The sequence below is a fragment of the Taudactylus pleione genome, unplaced genomic scaffold (genome assembly GCF_031769625.1).
Source record: "Taudactylus pleione unplaced genomic scaffold, aTauple2 ptg000032l, whole genome shotgun sequence".
Classification (NCBI taxonomy): domain Eukaryota; kingdom Metazoa; phylum Chordata; class Amphibia; order Anura; family Myobatrachidae; genus Taudactylus; species Taudactylus pleione.
In genome coordinates, this window is record NW_028284434.1 from 7,447,110 (window position 1) to 7,468,499 (window position 21,390).

At 42.3% G+C, this 21,390-nt stretch overlaps 2 protein-coding genes across 3 annotated transcripts in view; one reads left to right on the forward strand and one right to left on the reverse strand.

The window, feature by feature from the left end:
• The window catches only part of GPRC5B (G protein-coupled receptor class C group 5 member B), an 86,279-nt gene extending 74,759 nt beyond the window's left edge, over window positions 1-11,520 (forward strand). Inside the window, exon 4 of the mRNA XM_088451932.1 lies at window positions 6,222-11,520. Within this exon, the coding sequence (XP_088308058.1) occupies window positions 6,222-6,275 (54 nt within the window). The 3' untranslated portion in view covers window positions 6,276-11,520. The remainder of the gene's footprint in view (window positions 1-6,221) is intronic.
• IQCK (IQ motif containing K) overlaps window positions 1-21,390 on the reverse strand; it is a 163,837-nt gene that overhangs the window by 15,695 nt on the left and 126,752 nt on the right. The window lies entirely within an intron of this gene.

The window sequence follows — 21,390 nt, forward strand, 5'->3', positions numbered from 1 at the left end:
TGAGAACCTGTTCTCTAGATCCTCAGAGTAGAACTTCCAAAGCTGAATCTTTTGTCTTAGCTGACATGGCCCATTGTTATTCAAACACATTTTATGAATAGTCTAGTTGATGGCTGGCACTGGTCCCTCCCTGTTCTCTTACATGGTCCAAAGGTTGAACTGTTTTATTATAGAAATGTGATAGGCAGCTTAATATCAACATTATAACATAGGAAAATTTAAATGTCTAAAAGTGACAGGGGCAGTGTTACTGTATGTTTACAACCTTGTGTGTAATAATGTTATGACTATGATTAAATACTTTGCAATCTGTAATCTTCTTTCCACTTGAACCATTATATCATAATTCCACATGTATAAAACTAAATCCTTTATGAGTTACAGAGGTTCTTATCTAGTACACTTTATTGCCATTGGTCAGTGAGGGTTTCATGCCTTATGCCCATGAAATTGCTCTTAGTATGAGACCTATTGTATCGCGCACTAAAATGGTCTTATTCCTTACATTCTTTTGGAAAACATCATGTAAATATTGAATGTGGAAAAAAAGAGATTTGCCCCCCAGCACACTGCAGCAAAAACAATACTTAATTCCTACATGATAATAGAGATTTAGAGGTATTGGTTACACACATTTGCAAATATATGAATAAGCGCCAGGCCAATCGTCATGGCTCCTCTATACTGGCGTCTCTAACATTAAGGGGCTCACGTCCGAGAAGCAAGGCACCCCAAAAAAATTCCAGCCAAGGGCCATCCCCAGGGCATCACATGAAAAAGGGAAAAAGGTGATAGTGAAGTATAAAGAAAAGATGTGTAAAGATAAATCAATAAGTGTTAATGAAATGATAAAGAATTAAAATGACATAAATAATGTACAAACAAATAGAGAAGTGATAAAGTATTCTATGTGAATTAAGTGGTGATGCCATGAGAAAGGCCTAGTCAGACCCCCCCGGGGGCCCCACTCCCAAACGCTCACCCCAGAATAATTATTGCTACATAATGGTAGCACCCACTCTGGGTCATATAATTACAATTGATGTACTGCATGATAACAGTACATATATAAGCTGAGAGCTAACTTACCTTGGAGGTACCCCAAAAAACCTCCACATGGCACTATAAGCATCAGCACCTCCTCCTCATGCTGACTGCCTTCATGCCTCGCCAAACTTGCATAAAAAAGTGGTAGTTGTTCAGATCAGCTTAACTGCATAACACAGGTGCTTGTAAAGGGCGGGGGGTTTACTCTGAGCACAGAAAACAAGAGATTTGCCCCCAGCACACTGCAGCATATTTTTTAGCAAATATTGAATGTGTGCAGGAGACGCATTTCTTAGCGACTAATACTTACATACGATGATAGGAAAGTTCAACATGGTAAATACAAAGGCTGCACATGCTCCGGTGTCACTTCTATGTAATAATTGATCTGATTCTCATTGATAAATAGTTCCTGCAATCAATACTAGTGTCTAATCTACAAGATACAATGGACAAATCACAGACCAGTGTCCAAAACTTGGTCTCCAAAGTGTCACCATGGTACTATCTACTGCTTTCTCCAGAAAAGTCTTATCACTTGTAGAGATCTATGGGATTATTTTTCATGTATATCCATTGATGTCAACCCTACTGCTATCTGGTGTGTGCAAAAAACTGTCCTGCGATGCCAATTTATACAATTGTCAGCTCACCTAAAAGCCTTATGAATCTATAGCAAACTTACATCTGAAATTTGTAATAAAATATGACCTAAAACTTGCACTCAGGAGGAATGAAAGAAACAGTCTTCCCAAATATAACATTAACTTCGCTTGACAATGTCTCCAAGCAAAACTTTATGTAACAGACAATAAAGCAGACAAATACATTCAGACAACAAAGACTAAATCACTGGTAAGTCAGGCAACTTTGTACAAAACCCTAAATCCATTGTAGACACGTGCAGATTATTACTTCTTTATATATATTAAAAACAACCCAGAAACACATACTCCAACACTGAAACACATTTATAATGTTTTTTATATTAATCTTTAGTCTACCAGACTACAACTCCCGTCTTAGTAATAGGGTTAGATGCTGAGATGGTATTTGATTGAGAAAATTGGTCACATGGAATAAGTGCTTCTTAATTTCAAACTAAAGACATTATTCTTCAATTCTATTTTAAACTGGGTACACAATAGGTTGACGGGTCAGCCGTTCAGCCGACCCGCTGATCTATCTGACGTTTGGTAAGTGTATACTTTCAGATATATCGGCCATCTGCGGTGCTGTACAGCAGATCGGATATGTCTGTGATAACCCTTTCACATCGCAAACCTGGCTCTGACTCGGTATTTTGAGCACGGGTCCAACCTGGCTGTGACCCGGGTCAGACCCCTTTCACACTGCACCTTCAACCAGGGTTATTCCCGGGTTGGCCCTGTCCACACTAAACCCAGGTCAACCATGTAAAACCGTATGGATGTCATTAAAAATTGACTTTTTCAGGCTCACAAAGATAAGATCACAAAAGGGAACATAAGGGAGGGATGTGGACTGCTCACAGCATTGCAGGAGTCATGGCTGATGGATTACCTCTGTGTAGCCCTGGGTTCATGAGTGTTTGTGCTTTATTGGTGTTTGATACAGTCAGTGAGAACATGATGCAGCTTCTGGCAGCATCGCGTACAGTTCACTTCATCACTCCAATTAGCCATCCCTGTAATAACTGTAGTGGTGTTAACCCCCTTCAGACTGCTGGAATTCTGCCTTTGCTGTTTTCTGCAGTTTAGTGCCTGTGTGTCTGGCTGCTGACATCATCAAGTGAGACCCAGGAACATCCAATCAGCATTGTTTGCTGAGTCCCGGGTTGGATAACCAGGGTTGGGCTTGTTCACACTGCACTTCAACCCGGCTTGTTCCAGAGTTCAACCCAGCTCAATTGCTGGGTTGAAATGCAGAGTTACCGGACCCGGCAATTTTTCTGGTGGCCCGTACTGCACCTTGACCTGAGTCAACCCGGCAATATCCCGGGTTACTTTTGCGATGTGAAAGGGGTATGAATGTCGTCGTTCACAGACATACACGCTGTACACACCCGGTGATGCACTATAGATGGAACGGGTGATATATCTATCAGTGTGTACCCAGCTTTAGATTTATATGCCTACCCAGGGGCTCAGAGTTTAATTTGTACTTTGTTTCTCAATATTGACGTTGACATAATGTCGACATTGTTAGAATGTTTGCATTGTGAATGTCGACAGCCGGCATGTCGACAATGTGATTTTTCATTGACTTGTCTTCTAACCCTAATCTAACCCTAAAATTGGCTGTTGACATTCACAATGTCGTCATTATGTCAGTGTCACCATTGTGAATGTTGATTATCTGACCATGTCGACAGTCTGAATGTTAACTTTATGATTACATTCCATATGTAATCATTCCAAACAGTAAAAAGGGAATTTGGTCCCTCAGCAAAGTTGTGAGGTACCAAATGCAAAAGAAAAAATACTGATTTGATAAGTTGGTATAATGGTGCGTTCACACGGTACGGTAAAAATGCATTATAAGAAAGATAACGATATCGACCATATCGTTATCGTTCAGATCGTTAATTTTTTTGTTCCCAACGACCAGCGATGCGCGGGCATGTATGATTGATAACGATATCAACCATCGCCCGTGCATGCAGGCCAACCTGTGCGATATCGACCAGGTTACATAGTGTCCCGCGATCGTTGATGGTGGTTTAGTGGTGCACTGGATGAACGATAACGATCATCCAGCACACCGGGAAGGTGCAGGATGATCAGTAAGCGATATCGTTATCACTGACTGATTGTACCGTGTGTACGCACCATAAGAGTTGTGACATAATTTGTCATAACATATAATTCACTATTTTACAGAATGTAGAATACAAGCTGCGGTGTCAATGCATAGCTAATAGAAAGTCTATGTTTCATTTTGTTTAGTCTTCTGGAGAACGTTATCTAAAGCAAAACATCTTCCTGTGTGGTAGAATGCGCCAGCATCTATTGCACATTAATATGACTTGTTCTTAAGAGCTGAATACTGGACTGGACGCTGTAATGTGAGAACTCTACAGGCCGAGCAGCTGACATTCTGTCTAAGGTCGTAACTTCAGTCTCAAAGGCATGTCTTATGTTTGTTGTATGAAACATGCTACTACCCACTTTGAACAGTCACATGGATGACTATATATAGATGCATGACCTGGCATCAGCATTAAAGGGTATTTACACTGCAAAGTAGTTTAGTACATGTATCTGCTGGATCGCTGTCCTGAGGCTAGAGGCCTCCTATTATGAATGTTAGGTTAGGCTGATTGTTAGGCAGAAAGCGGGCTGTCAGAATTTATTGATTAATTGATTATATCCCAGAAGAGTGCTAGTGCTATACCAGTGGTAAAATCCAATTGCTGAGTAATATGTCAGCTGTATATAAATAAATTTTAATAAATAAATTCAAAATTTGGTAGTATAAGGATTATATTGCAGCACATGAATAATATAGGTGTGGTCATGATAAACAGAGGGCTTAAGGTGCCTATCCATTAGGTGACCTGAAAGTCTGAACGTCTAGCGTTCAGACCTTCAGGTCGCCGAGGTGTGGGCACCGCACTGAACGGCGTTCACTGAATGTCATTCAGTGCAGGAGCCCGACCTCCTATCTCTGAACATGCCGAACCTGACGAGCGTCGTCAGGTTGACGGGCATGTCCAGTAGATAGTCGGGGTCGGCAAGGACCCAGCTTGCACGCGCATCGCTGGTCCTTGCCGGCTATCCATTACCCGACTTTGTGAACAATGTGACCAAAACCTCCTGGTTGTGGTCGGATTGTTCACAAAGTCGGGTAATGGATAGGCCCTTTTAGTTTAATTGAGGGTCAGGCTAGATAGTTTTACGATGACCACTAAGATCATGTTTACGCTATTATTTCAAATTGATTTAGTTATGGAAAGCTGATATATATACAGAGGTTCCTTATACACTATTGCTGCAGTCGTGACGAAAAGTCCTTCTCGCCACGCCTTTTACCGTGTGACTCTGCTTGTGCCGGGCATCTTTTGTGCGTCTTCTTCACCCAAAAATGTGTCTTAGTAGCAAACAGACACAACATACACTTTCATGAGACTGCACTGAATAATTTGATAGGTGACAATTGTATACCGGTGTGCGACCGATTCCGGGTCTGTATACGAAGTTCTATGATGCAGCAGCCATGGATTTTTCCACACCAGGTTCTGTTGTGCTACATACACAGACTAAGTCGCACACAGATATACAAGTGTCGCATATCAAATGAATCAGAACAGCATACTTACCTACTCTCCCGAAATGGTCGGGAGCCTCCCGAAAATCGGGTTGCGCTCCCGACCACCCGGAAGACTAGGGAAGTCTCCCGGGACCAGCCCGCATCCCCCGTTGCCGGCCACTTAGTATGCAGTCCGGGGGATCAGATGACGCGATTCGCGTTAAATCGCGTCATAGAAGCCCCGCCCCCCACTGTGCAGATCCCGTAATGCAGGCACTGTACAGCGGGGGGTGGGGCCACGCTGATGCTATTGAGCTGCCACGCTGATGCTATTGAGCTGCCACGCCCCCCGCCCCGCCCACCTGTTGTGTACAGAGAGTCAACCAGGCTGTCCCCTCCTGGAAGGGACAGCCTAAAGGTAGGCAAGCATGCAGTACAGTCTTGTGAAGCTGTTTGTCGCATCAATCACATTATCGGGGGAATAAGACGCTCAGGACCTGGCAGGTCACTCGGGCCAGGCGTCTCGTGCCACATGGCGTGTTGAGGCTAGGTATAGAAGGACACATCTGTATGACACAATATATACAATTTAGGTTTAGTTGTCTTAAGCACTCTCATGGTATGGGGGGACTTTCAAGCATATCTGTGTTACAAGATGTCTGGCATTTAAGATATACTTGTACTATTGCTAAATACGAGTAATGCTGCTATCACAGATAATGTTGCTTTGTGTTGATTCTGTAACCCATTACGCTGGCTTTTGTCAGCTGTTTCAGTAGACGATTAAATGTCCTATAATTTCTATGTGAAGTCAGCCCCATGCATGAAGCTGGGATTATCCCTCTGCTGATGCACACATATCACATCTTTAATGTCTTTACTTATCAGCAGGTTTGTTAAACCATTAATTAGTTTGTCTTGTTATTTCCTGTCTTACTTAACAGGATATCCTGCAGTTCATTCTGAATCAGAAGGATGGAGCAAAGAGCCAGGTTTGAAGATGAGCTGAATAATTGGGGTGTACTGCAGGGCTTATTATATCGCACTGGCCAGAACAGAGGATTCAAAGTTCACGTGAAGAGAAAAAAAAAATCATACTACAAAAAATTACAAAATGACATTTTCAGGTATTTTACTACAAACCCATTTTGATTGGGTTTTTAACAGTTGTAAAATGATCAAGCATGTTCCTAATATGTCTTGTAAAGCACAAACATTTGATATTAAGTCATTACATGGAAAAAGTATGTATACATATCTTAAAACACTCAGACTGACTGTAACGTTATTACACAGTATTAGTTATAGGAGTCAGGTGTACTAACATGGGAAAACTTTTACAATGTATCAGTTGATTGGAGACAGCGATTTTGTGTCAGACTATCGATTTACGGGGAACTAGGGACAACGCAGCGGCATGGGGCGCAAAGTATTTCATCCCTCTGAGAGGTCATTGGCTCCTAGTACATGGATAAGCTGCATATCCAATCATAGTTCTGCTCACAACTTGGCTGCCTCCACAGTGTGATGAGTACACTTTAAGTGGGTTGACATAAGTAGATATGTAATATATTATAGTCCATTTACACTTGGGAGTTGGCCATTATGTATCTCTATATTCAGAACTCTAGATCAGGTACCTGCCATTTGTGAGATACCACCCACTTCATCTGGTCAGTTCCCCTCCTAGAGGATGTAGATGAAATTTTAATATCAGGACTCCGCAATCTCAAAACTGGAGCAAATGCTCTTTTACTAGTTGGGGAAAGTGATTGTTTGAACCATGTTAAGTCTGACTGGTATTCTATAAATAGAAAGGAAGCGCAACTTGAGTTTGCTGGTGATTTTTGCAGAGCTGTGTTATTGGTATCATAATCACAAAATATCACACAATATATCATATTTAGAGATTTTTTTTCTTTAAATTAATTGTAGCTTTGGTAATAGGAACTACAACTGACAAAGTAATCACACACACACACACACACACACACACACACACACACACACACACACACAATGGTGATTGTTAATAGAAGAGAATATCCCTAAAATAAAGGTCTACTAGGATTTTGAATATTCGTGTAATCATCAGATTCAATTGTTTAACTTTACCACCAATTATTCCTCAAGGATATGCGGAATATTAACTCAAAGATAATTACAAAAGGCCCTTATTATTAGATTAAACAAACCACAGTTAAATGTGTCTTTAAAAGAAGCTAAAGAAATGCTCATTAAGCAAATATCAGGGATTCTGGTCTCATTTGGTAAGATCATTCAGGTTTATCTACCTCCTACATGGGGGCTGCCGCTCCTGTGGTATAATTAAGGAAGGGGTGACCTGAAACACAAGAAGGTAATTACGGTTTCAAAACGCACCAACGCAAGGAGGACCATAAGGAGCAGCTACTGTACATGGCTGTTCCTATTCTTGCACAAGCTATGTACAACTAGTGCTACAAAGGAGGCGTCTTATCGAATCAAAATCATCTTAATTGGTATTAAAAGGAAAGAGCAAGAGGGAAGCAGCAGGTAAGCTGATAACTTAACTGTAGTATTGTACCATCATTGGTGGTGCAGCCTCTGAGGCTCATCTCCAATACCGATAAAGCAGATTTTAGCCGGTAAAGTTTCCTAGCAGTATGTGCATCCAGCATGAGTGCGCTCAATCAGTGGTTGCTATTAAGCTGATAATTTGGCATTTGTAAATTTGGAGTTTGTACAACACTAGTATGATGAATAGCGAATAATGACATTAGGGAAATGTAGTCAATATTAGTTAATACAAAACTTTCACAGACATGAAATAGACTTGCCCAAATAGGTAATCTAAGGCAGTGAGAGCATTCCAAAGTCAATGTGTCACCACAGAGTTTATAAACTTTGTGACCTTTGTAGATATATTTATCATACTTGCTATAAAAAATAGCACATATGATGAGTAGTTAGGCAAAAATTCTTACTAGAATATATTCACAGAAGAAATGACAAAATTCTATTTTTTGTAAAGGATATGTGTAATACTATAGTAGTATCATATGGCGGCAGCTGCCCTGAAAGCACAGTGATGAGCGCATCTCCTTTTAAAAGGAATGAATGTGCTAAATAATATTATTGAGTGTAGACAATGGGCCTGATGGTTTGCCTACAACCCCGATGTCAGAAGATCTGCACATGTGCAGGATCTGTACTGCGCACGTGCAGATCGCCTTCTGTGAGCTCGCTGATTGACAGGCTGCATCCGTTCAGGGGCGGCGTGTCAGCCCTGTTTCCTGGGCGTGCTGAAGCCAGTGGCTGCATCCTTATATGCAGCTTCACTGGCTTCAGCTGCATGAAAACACCGGCCAATGATCACGTACAGTGATCTGATGCTGCATCCTCGGACGCAGCAGCAGATCATAGAAGCCGGCAGGAGGTCTATTTACACCATACGCCTCCTGCGGCATTAGCATATTTTAGCATCACGGTTGTGTCCAAAGACGCAGTGGCAATGCTAATAGCGTCCAACTCTGAATCAGACCCAATGTCCTTAGAGCTTAAGAGTAATGTTGCATAGTGCATGTCATAGCTAGAGAGGAACCCTGTGTCTTGGAATATAGGCTTCTGTTGGCACTGTGCAGCCTTTACTTTAAGCAAAGTACCAGATCTTATAAGGTGCAACATACTGCTTGCTAAGTCAAGATGAAGAGATATACCATTTTATACTGCTACACAACAATTTATGTTTGATTGGGTTGGGTACAGGATTCCAATGGTCAGTATGCAGATGGTCAGAATTTTGACAGCGGCATCACTACAGTCAGACTCCCGACAGATTTTTGTAAGTATTATAACCCTCCCCCTAACCCACCCCTCCCACAGCCTAACCCTAACTCTCCTGTTCCGCAGCCTAACCCTCCCGTCCCGCAGCCTAACCCTCCTCTCCTGCAGCCTAAACCTAACTCACCCCTAGTGCCTAACCATAACCCTCCCCCTTACCCTAAGCCTCTCCCTAACCATAACACTTGCTTCCACAATGTGTCGGTATTCTGACAGTCGGGATGGCACTGTCAGTATTGTGACCATCAGCATTATGAATGCAGGGATGCTGACTACATCCTGTTTGATTTGGTAAAGCAAATATCTATTGTAATGTGTACTAGATCTAAACACGGTGCAATGTGCACAAATATGCTTTTTATCAATTGAACATTGTTACTAAGTGAGTCTCAGACTGAACGATGTCTAAAGTTAGTAAATTACAAACCAGCTTTAGTTCTGGTTTTTGCACTTTTCTTGACTTGTGTGACTCGTTAAGCGAAAAAACTGCTATACACTGTGATTTTTAATGCCCTAGGGTGTTGTAGACCTAATTGGCAGCAATGAAGAGCATGTATGGGCCCCACATAAATGCCACTCCAAATACGGATCTATAAGATGTCAATTTGAATGATGGCAGTATCTGACTTCATAGGTAGCTACTGTCGGAATACACTGATGGTCCCGGCCAGATCCATCGTAATTGGCCACATTTGTCTGACTGAGATTTGCCCTCTTGGCAGTCAGATCAATTCATGTTTTGGCATCTTTAGGGCAGTAGAATTTAGAGTCTAGTATTCACAATCTTCAATACTTGTTTCCCAGGAAGTTGGTGTATAACCTTACTGCTACTTCTGCAGATTAAAGCACAATCTGTAATGTTACTAAAGATACTGGCCCAATAGCACCACATGCATAGACCCAAAACAGGAACTGTGCCCAACAATGACTGGTCTGTAATCTTTCTAGTAGCTGCTCAGCTTAGCTGTAGATCTGGTCTTCTGATTATCTAATTTAGCCATCCACATGTGTGCCAACTTTGGACAGTCATCCGATCATTTGCTGCTCGTGCCAAGCAGCAAGATTTCACCATTTATTATAGCACATCATAAAATGCCTTAGGACAACTACAAAATGGCACCATCTCAACTGCACAAAGCGGGCCTCAATAATGCATAAACTGGCTAAGTTTCAGTAGATTGTGCATCTCAGTTTGTACAAATGCACATAGATTTATGCTAAGGCACAAGGGCTTGCAGAGCAAAATTCCGCATTTGCAGAGGAGACGATTGAATGTTAAGAGGAGATGGGTGGAATGTAGGCGTCCATTGATAAGCATGGAAATGGTGCATCTAGTTGTGGAGAACAGAGTAAACATTAGTTATTATTTTGCTGAATGGGGTTGCTCAAACAAGATACTGGGGTGAAGAGGGAGCATTTTAAGTTGCGTTCCCTGCTTTGGAAGGAATGGCACACAGCCATTTTCGCTCCGCTAGAGCACTTACACCGTCTTTGAGTTAGCAGAGATATATGTGTATATATTGGTTATGGTATGCAGCAGCCTTCCAGTTTTGTTCAATGTAAAAAAGAAAAACACCAAACACACAAAAGTGCCATATGTAATGTCCTGTCATAACTGATCTAAGGCATAAGTAGGGTTGAACTTAGCAATGTTTTAAAAACAGTTTCATTCAATTAAAGGGGAGTTTCTAAAGTAATAGAAGAGGGTAGACTGTGGTGTGCGTTTTCCACTGGGAGCCTCTGCATAGTCTTACATCTCTCCGCACTCCTAGGAGAACTTCTGATTTGGGGAGAAGTCTTCAGACAGCAGAGTGAGCATGTTCCTTGAAGTCCACTAGTCACACCATCTACTGTAGGCACACCATTGGAAAACCAAGGCATTTTGAGGTGTGCATCATGTGCACTTTATAATTTAGGTCCAGTGGAGACAACCATACTTTGAACTGAATCAACATTCTTGAGAATGCAGCTTACCATTACATTAGAGACTAATGACATCATCGGGGAACTTTACATTTCAGTAATGTAAATAGTTCACAAGGAATAGAGATGATATTTCAATACTGATTCTGCTTTGTGTAGGCAATGTGTGCACTGTAATGCTAATGGCCATTTATTTTTCAGCCAATTGCCAAAGGTAATGAATATTGTACTTTCCATATTGCCATTCCATTCTTAACTGTATGGTAACTGAAATATGACGATGCTGTTGATAAGCATGTGCATGGCATATGTTCTTGCACTGTACTTTGGGAACTGACATGTTATCCAAATTTCCCAACTTCCACTAAATGTTTGAAAATATTGTAAATGGGGGTGGGAGGGTGTTTCTATTGAAGAATGCTTTTGATTTTGTATAAAACACAATTGTAAGGGTGTTTCTGTGATAATTCAAACAATAAAGATTTTATATAAATCGTTTTTGGCTAGATTACGTCATTAATAAAAAAAAATCTTTCTTGCAATAATAAACATTGTATAAAGGAACAGGTATACATCACAAAGATCAATATGAAGTAAAAAAAATAAAGGTAAGTAATCTGACATATACAGCTTACAATCTAATTAGTAAATGGATGGTTTGAGCAGAAGTTAAGATGAATATGTGTTTTATAAAGTGAATATGATATTTTCATTACCTCTCTGGGTAATGTGTGAGAAGGGTTTGGAAGATGTGGAGGAAGCATATTTGCTAAATACCGTATATACTCGAGTATAAGCCGAGTTTTTCAGCACATTTTTTGTGCTGAAAAAGTACCCCCTCGGCTTATACTCGAGTGAAGTGTGTAGCGCTGACCGGTCGGAGTTCGGTCAGCGCTACACACTGCCAAACACACAGCCGCCGGAGCCGGCAGCTGTGTGTTTGTTGTAATCAGCAGCCGCTGAGAGTCTGTCAGACTCTCAGAGGCTGCTGCTGCTCCCACTGCGGGAGACATCTTCCGGCTCCCGCAGTGGGTAATGGGAGAGACGTCATGAATAATGACGTAAAAGCGGCCGGAGGAGCTGTTAGCGGCGGGACCAGTAGCGGGGGTTTCAGGTAAGTGATTTTTTTCTTAGTCTTATTACGTCTCTCTCTACTGGGGGGGGGACACACTACTGGGGGCACTACCAGGGGGCGATTACTACAGAGGGTACTACCAGGGAGCGATTACTACAGGGGTCACTACCAGGGGGCGATTACTACAGGGGGCACTACCGGGGGGGGGATTACTACTGGGGGGCACTAAAAGGGGGGGGGATTACCACTGGGGGCACTACCAGGAGGGGCTACTACTGGGGGCACTGAAAGGGGGGATTTCCACTGGGGGCAATACCAGGGGGGGATTACTACTGGGGGCACTGAAAGGGGGGATTACCACTGGGGGCACAACCAGGGGGGATTACTACTGGGGGCACAACCAGGGGGGATTACTACTGGGGGCACTACCAGCTGCTGCATTTCCCACCCTAGGCTTATACTCGAGTCAATAAGTTTTCCCAGTTTTTTGTGGTAAAAGTAGGTACCTCGACTTATATTCGGGTCGACTTATACTCGAGTATATAAGGTATTTAGTTTTTGAATGTTTCAGATGGTACTGGATTGTAGTCAAAAGCTTCAAAATTAAAAAATTAAAAAATTAAGCAAGTTATATAAAATTGAAAGTATGCCATTAAGGGTCCTATGCTGATGGCTTGTATACCAAGAAGACCCATATTTAAATGGCTTTTGAGAACACTGAATGCTGATTGGCTGTTGGCGTTCATTATACTAGCAGATCTGTGCCAGTCTTTAAATCAAACTCTGAAACAATCACAGCAAGTACCAAAATGCTTGGGAAATTGTCATTTCACTGTTTTAATGTTTAGTATTGTGGCAGATGGATAGTACTGTACTATAGACTGAGAGGGAAGGGCTTCATTGGACATGACTTAGGACTGATTAACAGCTCAGTATTAGACATGTTTATCTTAAGGCTTCTCGCTGCCATTCATGCAGAAAAGCCCGTGAGCCAGACACAAATGTCTTATTGTACTTGGGTCAGGTCATGAGGTCAGGAGTAAACAGAAAGCTGAGCATCGTCTACATACAGATGGCATTACACGCCAAGTGAGCTGATTATCTTACCAAGGAGAAAAAGAGAGAAGGTCCTAAAACGAATTATTGCTTAATACTCGTAGCTACCGAAAGATCTAAGGAAGTACAGTACTATGAGCTGCATTTTGAATAGAGATGAACAACATTTTTAGAATGGTCGCAGGGAATTTAGGGTCTGATTCAGAGATGTACACTAAAGCCATCACAGCTGCAAATACCGTTTGCAGCTGCGATTGCGTATGCAGCTGTTGTGCGAATCTGCAAATGTCGTAGCCGCTGGGAGATGTATTGAGAAGCCCATCTAAGTATCTGCATACAAAGGTGCAACATCAGACGCAGATCATGCCATGTTAGCAGTCCTGAGCAGGGGCGCCCAGGGGGGGGGCGGGTACTAATTACCAGGGCCCCATCATTTCTGATGGCAGCCCTGGCTACAAGTGCAAAAAAGGAAAAATGTGTTATAATGTGATGCCCTGAAACAGCCCAACCAAAGAAATCCAGGGGACCCACGCCCCAAAAATCAACCCATGTCTGCACTACAGTATATAAATTTGTAGGACTTCCCTAGATTGTGCCTCTTACTAAAGTGCAGTCAAATGGACAGAAATGCTGCTTAAAACTGATTGGGGACAGGTGGGGAGGGGTGCTAGCCTAGGCTGAAGGAGTCTCATGACTTCAGGTGTGCATAAGAGCACACTAAATAGGGTATGTGGGGAAGGGCCCTAGACTGCACACCCTGAATATATATAATGGGAGGTGCTATCTGCTGAGACTATTGTTGCAGACACAGAAAGAAAAAGTACAATTGCACAACTCCAACATTACTAAATATATATATATATATATATATATATATATATATATATTACACTTTGCAATAAAATTTAGCAATAAATAAATAGTGGTTTTAGCATAATCATCGCAACGGTTATGGGCCTACCCACCACATCCAGGTAACCTGTGAGGGTTGAAATCCAGAGCACAGGACACCCCAAAACCAGCCCAGCTGAGCCACCCCAGGGCATCACTCTAATGAGAATAGGTGAAGTGTAGAAAGGTGTTAGATAGATAGGAGCAGCTACTGCTGCATGTATTAGAAGTAAGGTGAAAAATAAAGATGTGAAAATATATATATAATAGACAAACAATAGAGGTGCTACAAGCAGGGCCGCCCTCCGGGGGGGACTGCCGGGCCTCGAGTCCCGGGCCCGGAGAGAGCATAGACAGAGGGGGGACCGGGAAGCTGCGGTACTGCACCGGCAGCCATGGAGTACAGATATATAACGCCTGACATTCCCACTCCCTGCATTACATTTACAAATATGGTGCCGGCCGCGAGCCAGCCGAAATTTGCAGACCGGCAGCCAATCAGGAGCGCCCGCTCCTGATTGGCTGCCCGTCCGCGAGCTTTGATTGGCTGGCGTCTGGCACCATCCAATCAAAGCTCCCGGACCAGCAGCCAATCAGGAGCGTTCGCTCCTGATTGGCTGCCGGCCTGCGAGCTTTGATTGGCTCGGGGCCGGCAGCCGATGTGTGCAGCAGCAGTGGACAGTTCTTCTAGTCACAGTGGTGCCATTGCCGTCAGTGCGCCGCTGTTTCCGGCTGCCAACTGAAGAAGCCCAAACCAGGTACATATATAGTGCCTGACCTTGCCCTGTGCTCCCCCTCCTGTTCCAGCCAGTCCTCCCTACCGTGTCCCCCCCACTCTGCCCTGAGCCTCCCCAGCTAGTGCAGCCAGCCTTCCCTGTCCCTCTCCTAGTCTAGACAGACTTCCCTGCCCTGCCCCACCCCCCAGTCCAGACAGCCCTCCCTGCCCTGTGAGTCTCCCCCGTAGTCCAGCCAGCCATCCCTGACCGACCACCCCCCCCAGTTCAGCCAGCCCTCCCTGTACCCTGCCCCCCCCTCCCAAAGTATCCTGCCCCCCCAATTCAGTCAGCTTTATCTGAATTTTTAATGTGGGTCTAATTTTTTCAACGTATTTCATTTCATATATATATATATATATATATATATATATATATATATCCATCCCCTCCCCCCGTGGGGGGCTGTGTACTTTGTCAGTACCGGGCCCCACCAGGCAGCCCTGGCTACAAGTGCAAAAAAGGAAAAATGTGTTATAAAGTGATGCCCTGAAGCAGCCCAACCAAAGCAATCCAGGGGACCCACACCCCAAAATCAACCCATGTCTGCACTACAGTATATAAGTTTGGAGGACATACCTAAACTGTGCCTTTAATTAATTACCCGGGCTTGTTTGAGGGGCCAGGATCTGATGCCGCATCCCCTCCCTCTTACCTGTCAGCAGTCCAGCATACACTGCTCCTAAGGGGGGTGTGGCCATGGCTCTCACGATTAGGCCATGCCTCCCGGGCCAGCTCTCTATGGCCCTGAGTAACTATGGGCGCGCAGATTGACCCCGGTGACTGAGTCGCCAGATCCATGTTTACTACATACGGGATCGCAGGCACAGGAGGCGACACGCCCCCGAAACGGTCACGACTCGCCTGCGTGTTACCAACTCCTAATGTTCCCTGACTGTCACTCACACTGCAAATACTCGCTGCGAGTGACTTCGGTAATGTACCTTGACGCATTCGCAGTGCGACTCAGACGCATGCGCAAATGGACGATAATCATTGGAATTGCGTACATCTTTCTGCTGGAAATTGGCCTTAAGTGTTCTAACCTATAATTGTTCTTTCGTACAATATTCACAATCATTTATGTTAGACCAAGACTGCTCCCTTGTACCAGCAAAACTACAGGGAAGAATTAACTGAAATTGTCCTAACGCCAGAGCTGCTTATGGGCTATACATTGTGTATGCGCAATGTACAAATACCCAGCAGAAAGTCATATTACAAAGTGAAAAGGTTGACCCCAATATTGTACTGCCACTGCCAGGACTCAGTACCACTGGGAAATGACCTGTTATTGATGAATGATCCAGAAGGATGACTATGTTGTACAGCCCTTCACAGTTAACAAATGTAACAATATACTGAAGCACCAGGGACCCAAGGGGAATCTTGATTTTATTTTAGCCCCGTCATACACAGTAGAAGTATTTTTATTTTATTAGGAGCTACAATAGTAAATAACGTGATAAGTCCACACATATGTGAGGAAGGTGGAAAATCTTATAAATCATTCAAATGAAATTGTAACCATTGATTTAGAAGTATATTGCTCAAAATAAATCCAACTTCCATAAATATTGTAAATTGTAATGTAAAAGTGTAAATATTTAATTATTTATTAATATTATATTACAAATATACCTTGAAAACTGTAAAGCGCAACGGAATATGTTGCGCTATATAAGAAACTGTTAATAAATAAATAAAACCAAAAGACCACAGATAATCCACTTGTAAAGCATGCTCATTGCCCATTCAAAATGTATTACCAAGCAAAACCTAACAATGGGTTCTACAGTACTGATTAGTATGAGAATTTAAACTAGATGTTTACCACTGTCAAGACCAAATAAAAGAAAGCAGACATAGTGTACAGGGTATTTGTAATAGGCCGCAGACTTCAAGCATCAGCGAGTCCAGAGTGAGACTGCCAGATGTTTTAAAGTAGCAGTCATTTAATAGGCAAAACTAGGTTGAGTTTGCCTTTTAAATGGCTGCTATTTTAAAATATTGGGCACTCTCGCACGGGACCTGCCGATGCTTGAAGTCTGCGGCCTATTATATATGCCCCACAGTATTCCCAGCACATAAGGACCTATACTCACACTGTCGCTTTAAAGAGAAAATCTAGCAAATATTTTGTAAATATGATCCCATTCAAGGAAATAGTATGTTAGGAAATAAACACTGTATTCAGTCATCATCTTTATTTCTAGTTGGACGTACTGTATATCCATTTGAAGGGAATAATTATATGCATGTCCGTACCGTGCATGTGTGTCAAAATCAAATGCATTGGCATTTACATTTGAGTGTATCTTAGAATAGAGCACTTTCATGCATGGAGATGCAGAACATAGACAGGCAAGCCTCAGCGGCACACAATGAGTGCACATAAGTGCTGCATGTCCCCTGGAGATGCGAGTTCAGATCCTCATATATGCTTCTTAAGAGGTATATCTTATACAGACACCAGAGTCACAGGGCCTGATTAAGAGAGCGTCCTAAGATAGTGCACTTCCATCAATGTGTGTATTTAGATTCACCATCGGTCGCACCATCGAAACTTGCACCAGCCCTACGGAAGGTGCAGTTTCTCCATCTGCACCAACCTCTGAATATGGCACAAAATGTAAATAATGTATACGAGTTCACAATGATGAATAGCGGTTTGCATTACTATTGTTAGCATATGATGTCATGTTTTGGTTTCATTTCCATATGGACTATTATAGAAATGAAGGTTCCCATTGGATTTATAAAGCGGTATATGATAGAAATGGGCGTGTTTGTATTTAATTAAGTCTTATATAGAAAATGTGACTTTTGCACTTATAACTAACACTCACAAGTTCCATCTCTACACTATGTTGAGAATCAGAATAGTAATGTGTACACTTAACATAGAAATACTGAAACTAAACATACACACATAAAGAATAACAATAGGAGTGTGTACACTTAACAGAAATACTGTAACTAAACACACACAAAACTACTGTAACTAAACATACACACAAAGAATAACAATAGGAATGTGTACACTTAACATAGAAATACTGTAACTAAACATACACACATAACACTACTGTAACTAAACATACACATATAAAACTATAATTTTGCAACAGAAATTTAATGCACAGGTACATGTGACGGTGCAAATGCATCAAACTCACTGAGGTCCTACATGTCTTTGCCGGAAATTTGTGACATAAACGTCTTAACAATGGAATAAACATTAATTGCATTTTCAATTTTGTTTCATACATATTGAGCCAGTTGATAGTTTGCAAAGCACCATGTGCAAAACAGTTGGGGTCAGGCACATCAATTAATAGTCTTTCTCATCACATGAAAGCCACAGAAATTAATACAAATTCATAACTTTAGATAATACAAGTCTTCATGCTGCTTTGATAGGTTTCATGTGGTACATAGCTTTGCATTAATGCTCTGAACAGAGACCAGCTCAACGCATGGAAAATGCAAATCCCTCTGCATGCACAGTGCACAATGGGGACAGGAGGTAGAGCAGCTTAAGGATAAAGCCAATCTATAATATATTCTTACTAAATGTCTGTCTAGCACAAGCGTAGTGAGAGTCAGAAAGTGTCCCGGTCTATCCCCTTTCCCTCAAGAGGAGAGGGTCCCAAACCTGCTCCCCTTCCCCCTACAGCTGCAAGTGAAAATATGGGAAAAGAGGGATTGGGGAACAGGGTACAAGAGAGATGGGAGTAAGAGGGAGAGAGAGATGGAAAGAAGAGGGAGAGAGAGATGGAAAGAAGAGGGAGAGAGAGATGGAAAGAAGAGGGAGAGAGAGATGGAAAGAAGAGGGAGAGAGAGATGGCAAGAAGAGAGGGAGAGATGGCAAGAAGGGAGAGATGGCAAGAAGAGGGAGAGAGATGGCAAGAAGAGGGAGAGAGATGGAAAGAAGAGGGAGAGAGATGGAAAGAAGAGGGAGAGAGATGGAAAGAAGATGGAGAGAGATGGAAAGAAGATGGAAAGAGATGGGAGTAATAGTGAGAGAGATGGCAAGAAGAGGGAGAGAGATGGAAGTAAGAGAGAGAGAGAGATGGCAAGAAGAGGGAGAGAGATGGGAGTAATAGTGAGAGATGGGAGCAACAGTGTAAGAGAAAGATTGGAGGAAGAAGGAGTAAGAGGACAGGAAGAGGTAAAAAGACATTGGAGGATGAGGGAGAGAGATGGGAGTAAGAAGGGAATAGAGAGGGAGATGGGGAAAGATGGGAGAGAGAGTGTGATGGAGGAAGAGGGGGAGAAACTTGGGAGAAAGAGGGTAAGAAATAAAGAGATGGGAGAAAGAGAGACAGTAGGAAGAGGGGGTGATGGGAAAGAGGCAGAGATGGGAGGAAAAAGGGGAGAGAGATGGGAGAGAGATGTGAAGATGGGGGGAAGAGAAGGACATTTTTTGTTTAAAAGCTGTTACGCTGGGAACACTAGCAAACGACGAGTCCAAAATACTAGTATAACATCAAACTACAAAATGTTTTAAACCCACCAATAGTGAAATTAAAGTAAACATAATCTGCAGTTTAAAAGACTGAGCACTCTGTGTTCTTAGCATCAGCATCTAAATCAGGCATTGGAGCAGTCAGGTTCTTGCATTCATGCAGAGTAGATGAGACGTGATTGACAGCAGCTGTAATTGTTATGCTACACAGCATGGGTCATGATGCCCTGGTTGACCAATAGCAGCACTAAATATATTCTCATCCCTGCTGTTCTGCCCTGTCTGCCCAATTCAATAGCTAATAACTAGATGGAAGCTGATCGGCTGAAGCAGTCTCTCTGACTACATGCAAATCAAGGCACTATATTTTAAATGAATCTAAATGAATCCATGCCTCATAGACTTATCTACTTAAAGCCACGCATTAAGAGAAGAAGTGACTGTAAAACAAATTACATACAGAGGTCTCATTCATTAAAAAAAAAAAAAAAAAGGTGTGTTTGTTTCACACAGTTTTATACCTTTTTATTTTGTTACTATAAGACTGATAGTTATTGTTTAACAAATTTTCAAGCATCATTCGGACGCAGTGCACTGTAGACGTCAGGTGAGCGACAGTCTGCAGCCGTCATGGGGCCTGGAGGGGAAGCTTTCCAGAAAACGGAGACGTAATGATCCCGGCAACATGGTTGGGCCGGACATTCTGAGTAACCTGGGGGTTACAAGAACAAAACACAAGGTACTCTCTTTGTTGGGGCACTCATCTACCCTAAGTGGAAGCAGAAAGCTGCCTAAAACAGCGTTTATTAGTAAATAATGTTATAAAATGGCATGGTCTGCAGAGCATAGCCAAAACAAACACATACAAATACAATTATAAAAAAGTTAAAAAAACAGGTCTTTAATGTGCAGATTGTGAAAAAAAAAAAATTGTTTATATATATATATATATATATATATATAAGTCAGACATCCACTGCACTCGCCACTCCCAGATTTGGGGTGCAGACCTGCACTCGCCATTCCCAGGCATGGGGTGCAAGTGGCTTGTGACCACATTGCTTAAATAAATAAAACAGGAAACTCTGCACTCGCAATTGTTAAATCACTCACAATAATATATAATATATAAATCTGTGAGCGGCGAGTACAGTGGATTTCTGACTTTGTCTATTTGGTTAATTTTTAATTATCCTTTTGTGATCATACTTTCTCATGCACCCCTGTGCAAGCTCTTTTATAATAACCTGTCTCAGCTGCCTTTTAGTAGTATGATAGAAGCTATGTCTTACATAGGGGGAGGGGCCCTAGATTGCAGACCCTAAGCACAATGTGAGGTGTTACCTGCTGAGACTTGTAGTGCTGCAAGCATAAAGAGACAAATGCAAGTGCACACTTTAACCATGCTTAATTGATAATGAAATAACGAGGGAATAGCCCACACCTGTCCATGAAATAGCTTTTGAGTTGATAGTCCCATTACTTTTGACCACTTAAAAAGTGGGAGGCACGTATAGAAACCATTGTAATTCCTACACCGTTCACCTGATTTGGATGTAATTACCCTCAAATTAAATCTGAAAGTCTGCAGTTAAATCACATCTTGTTTGTTTCATTTCAAAGCCATTGTGGTGGTGAATAGAGGCCAAAATATGAAAATTCTGTCAATGTCCCAATATTTATGCACCTGACTATATATATATATATATGCCTTATATATGCCTTCTATAGGGAGTCACCAGTCAAGTGATTTGTACACTAAAACACACGTGATCCGAACTACGATCGCAGAGGCTACACAGACCCATGGCAGAGTGAGTGACAGGAAGTGCCATTTGTGGGTGGTGACGGGAGAGTGGTTGGGCAAACGCAGGCGTGCCAGTGCGTTTCAACGCTGTTGCAGGGACGTGCATAAATTATCCACTGCGATACCAGATGCCGCCTGAGGCGTCATAGCATGCTCAAAAGTAAGCAATTGCTGAGTAAGGTCTGGGCTTCATTAACTGTCTGATGTTACTCAATGTTACTGATTGTTTCTGTATGTTGCCGTAGTATACGGATGTGAGTAAGAGGAAGTGGGCGTATTTACGTTAGGCTGCAAT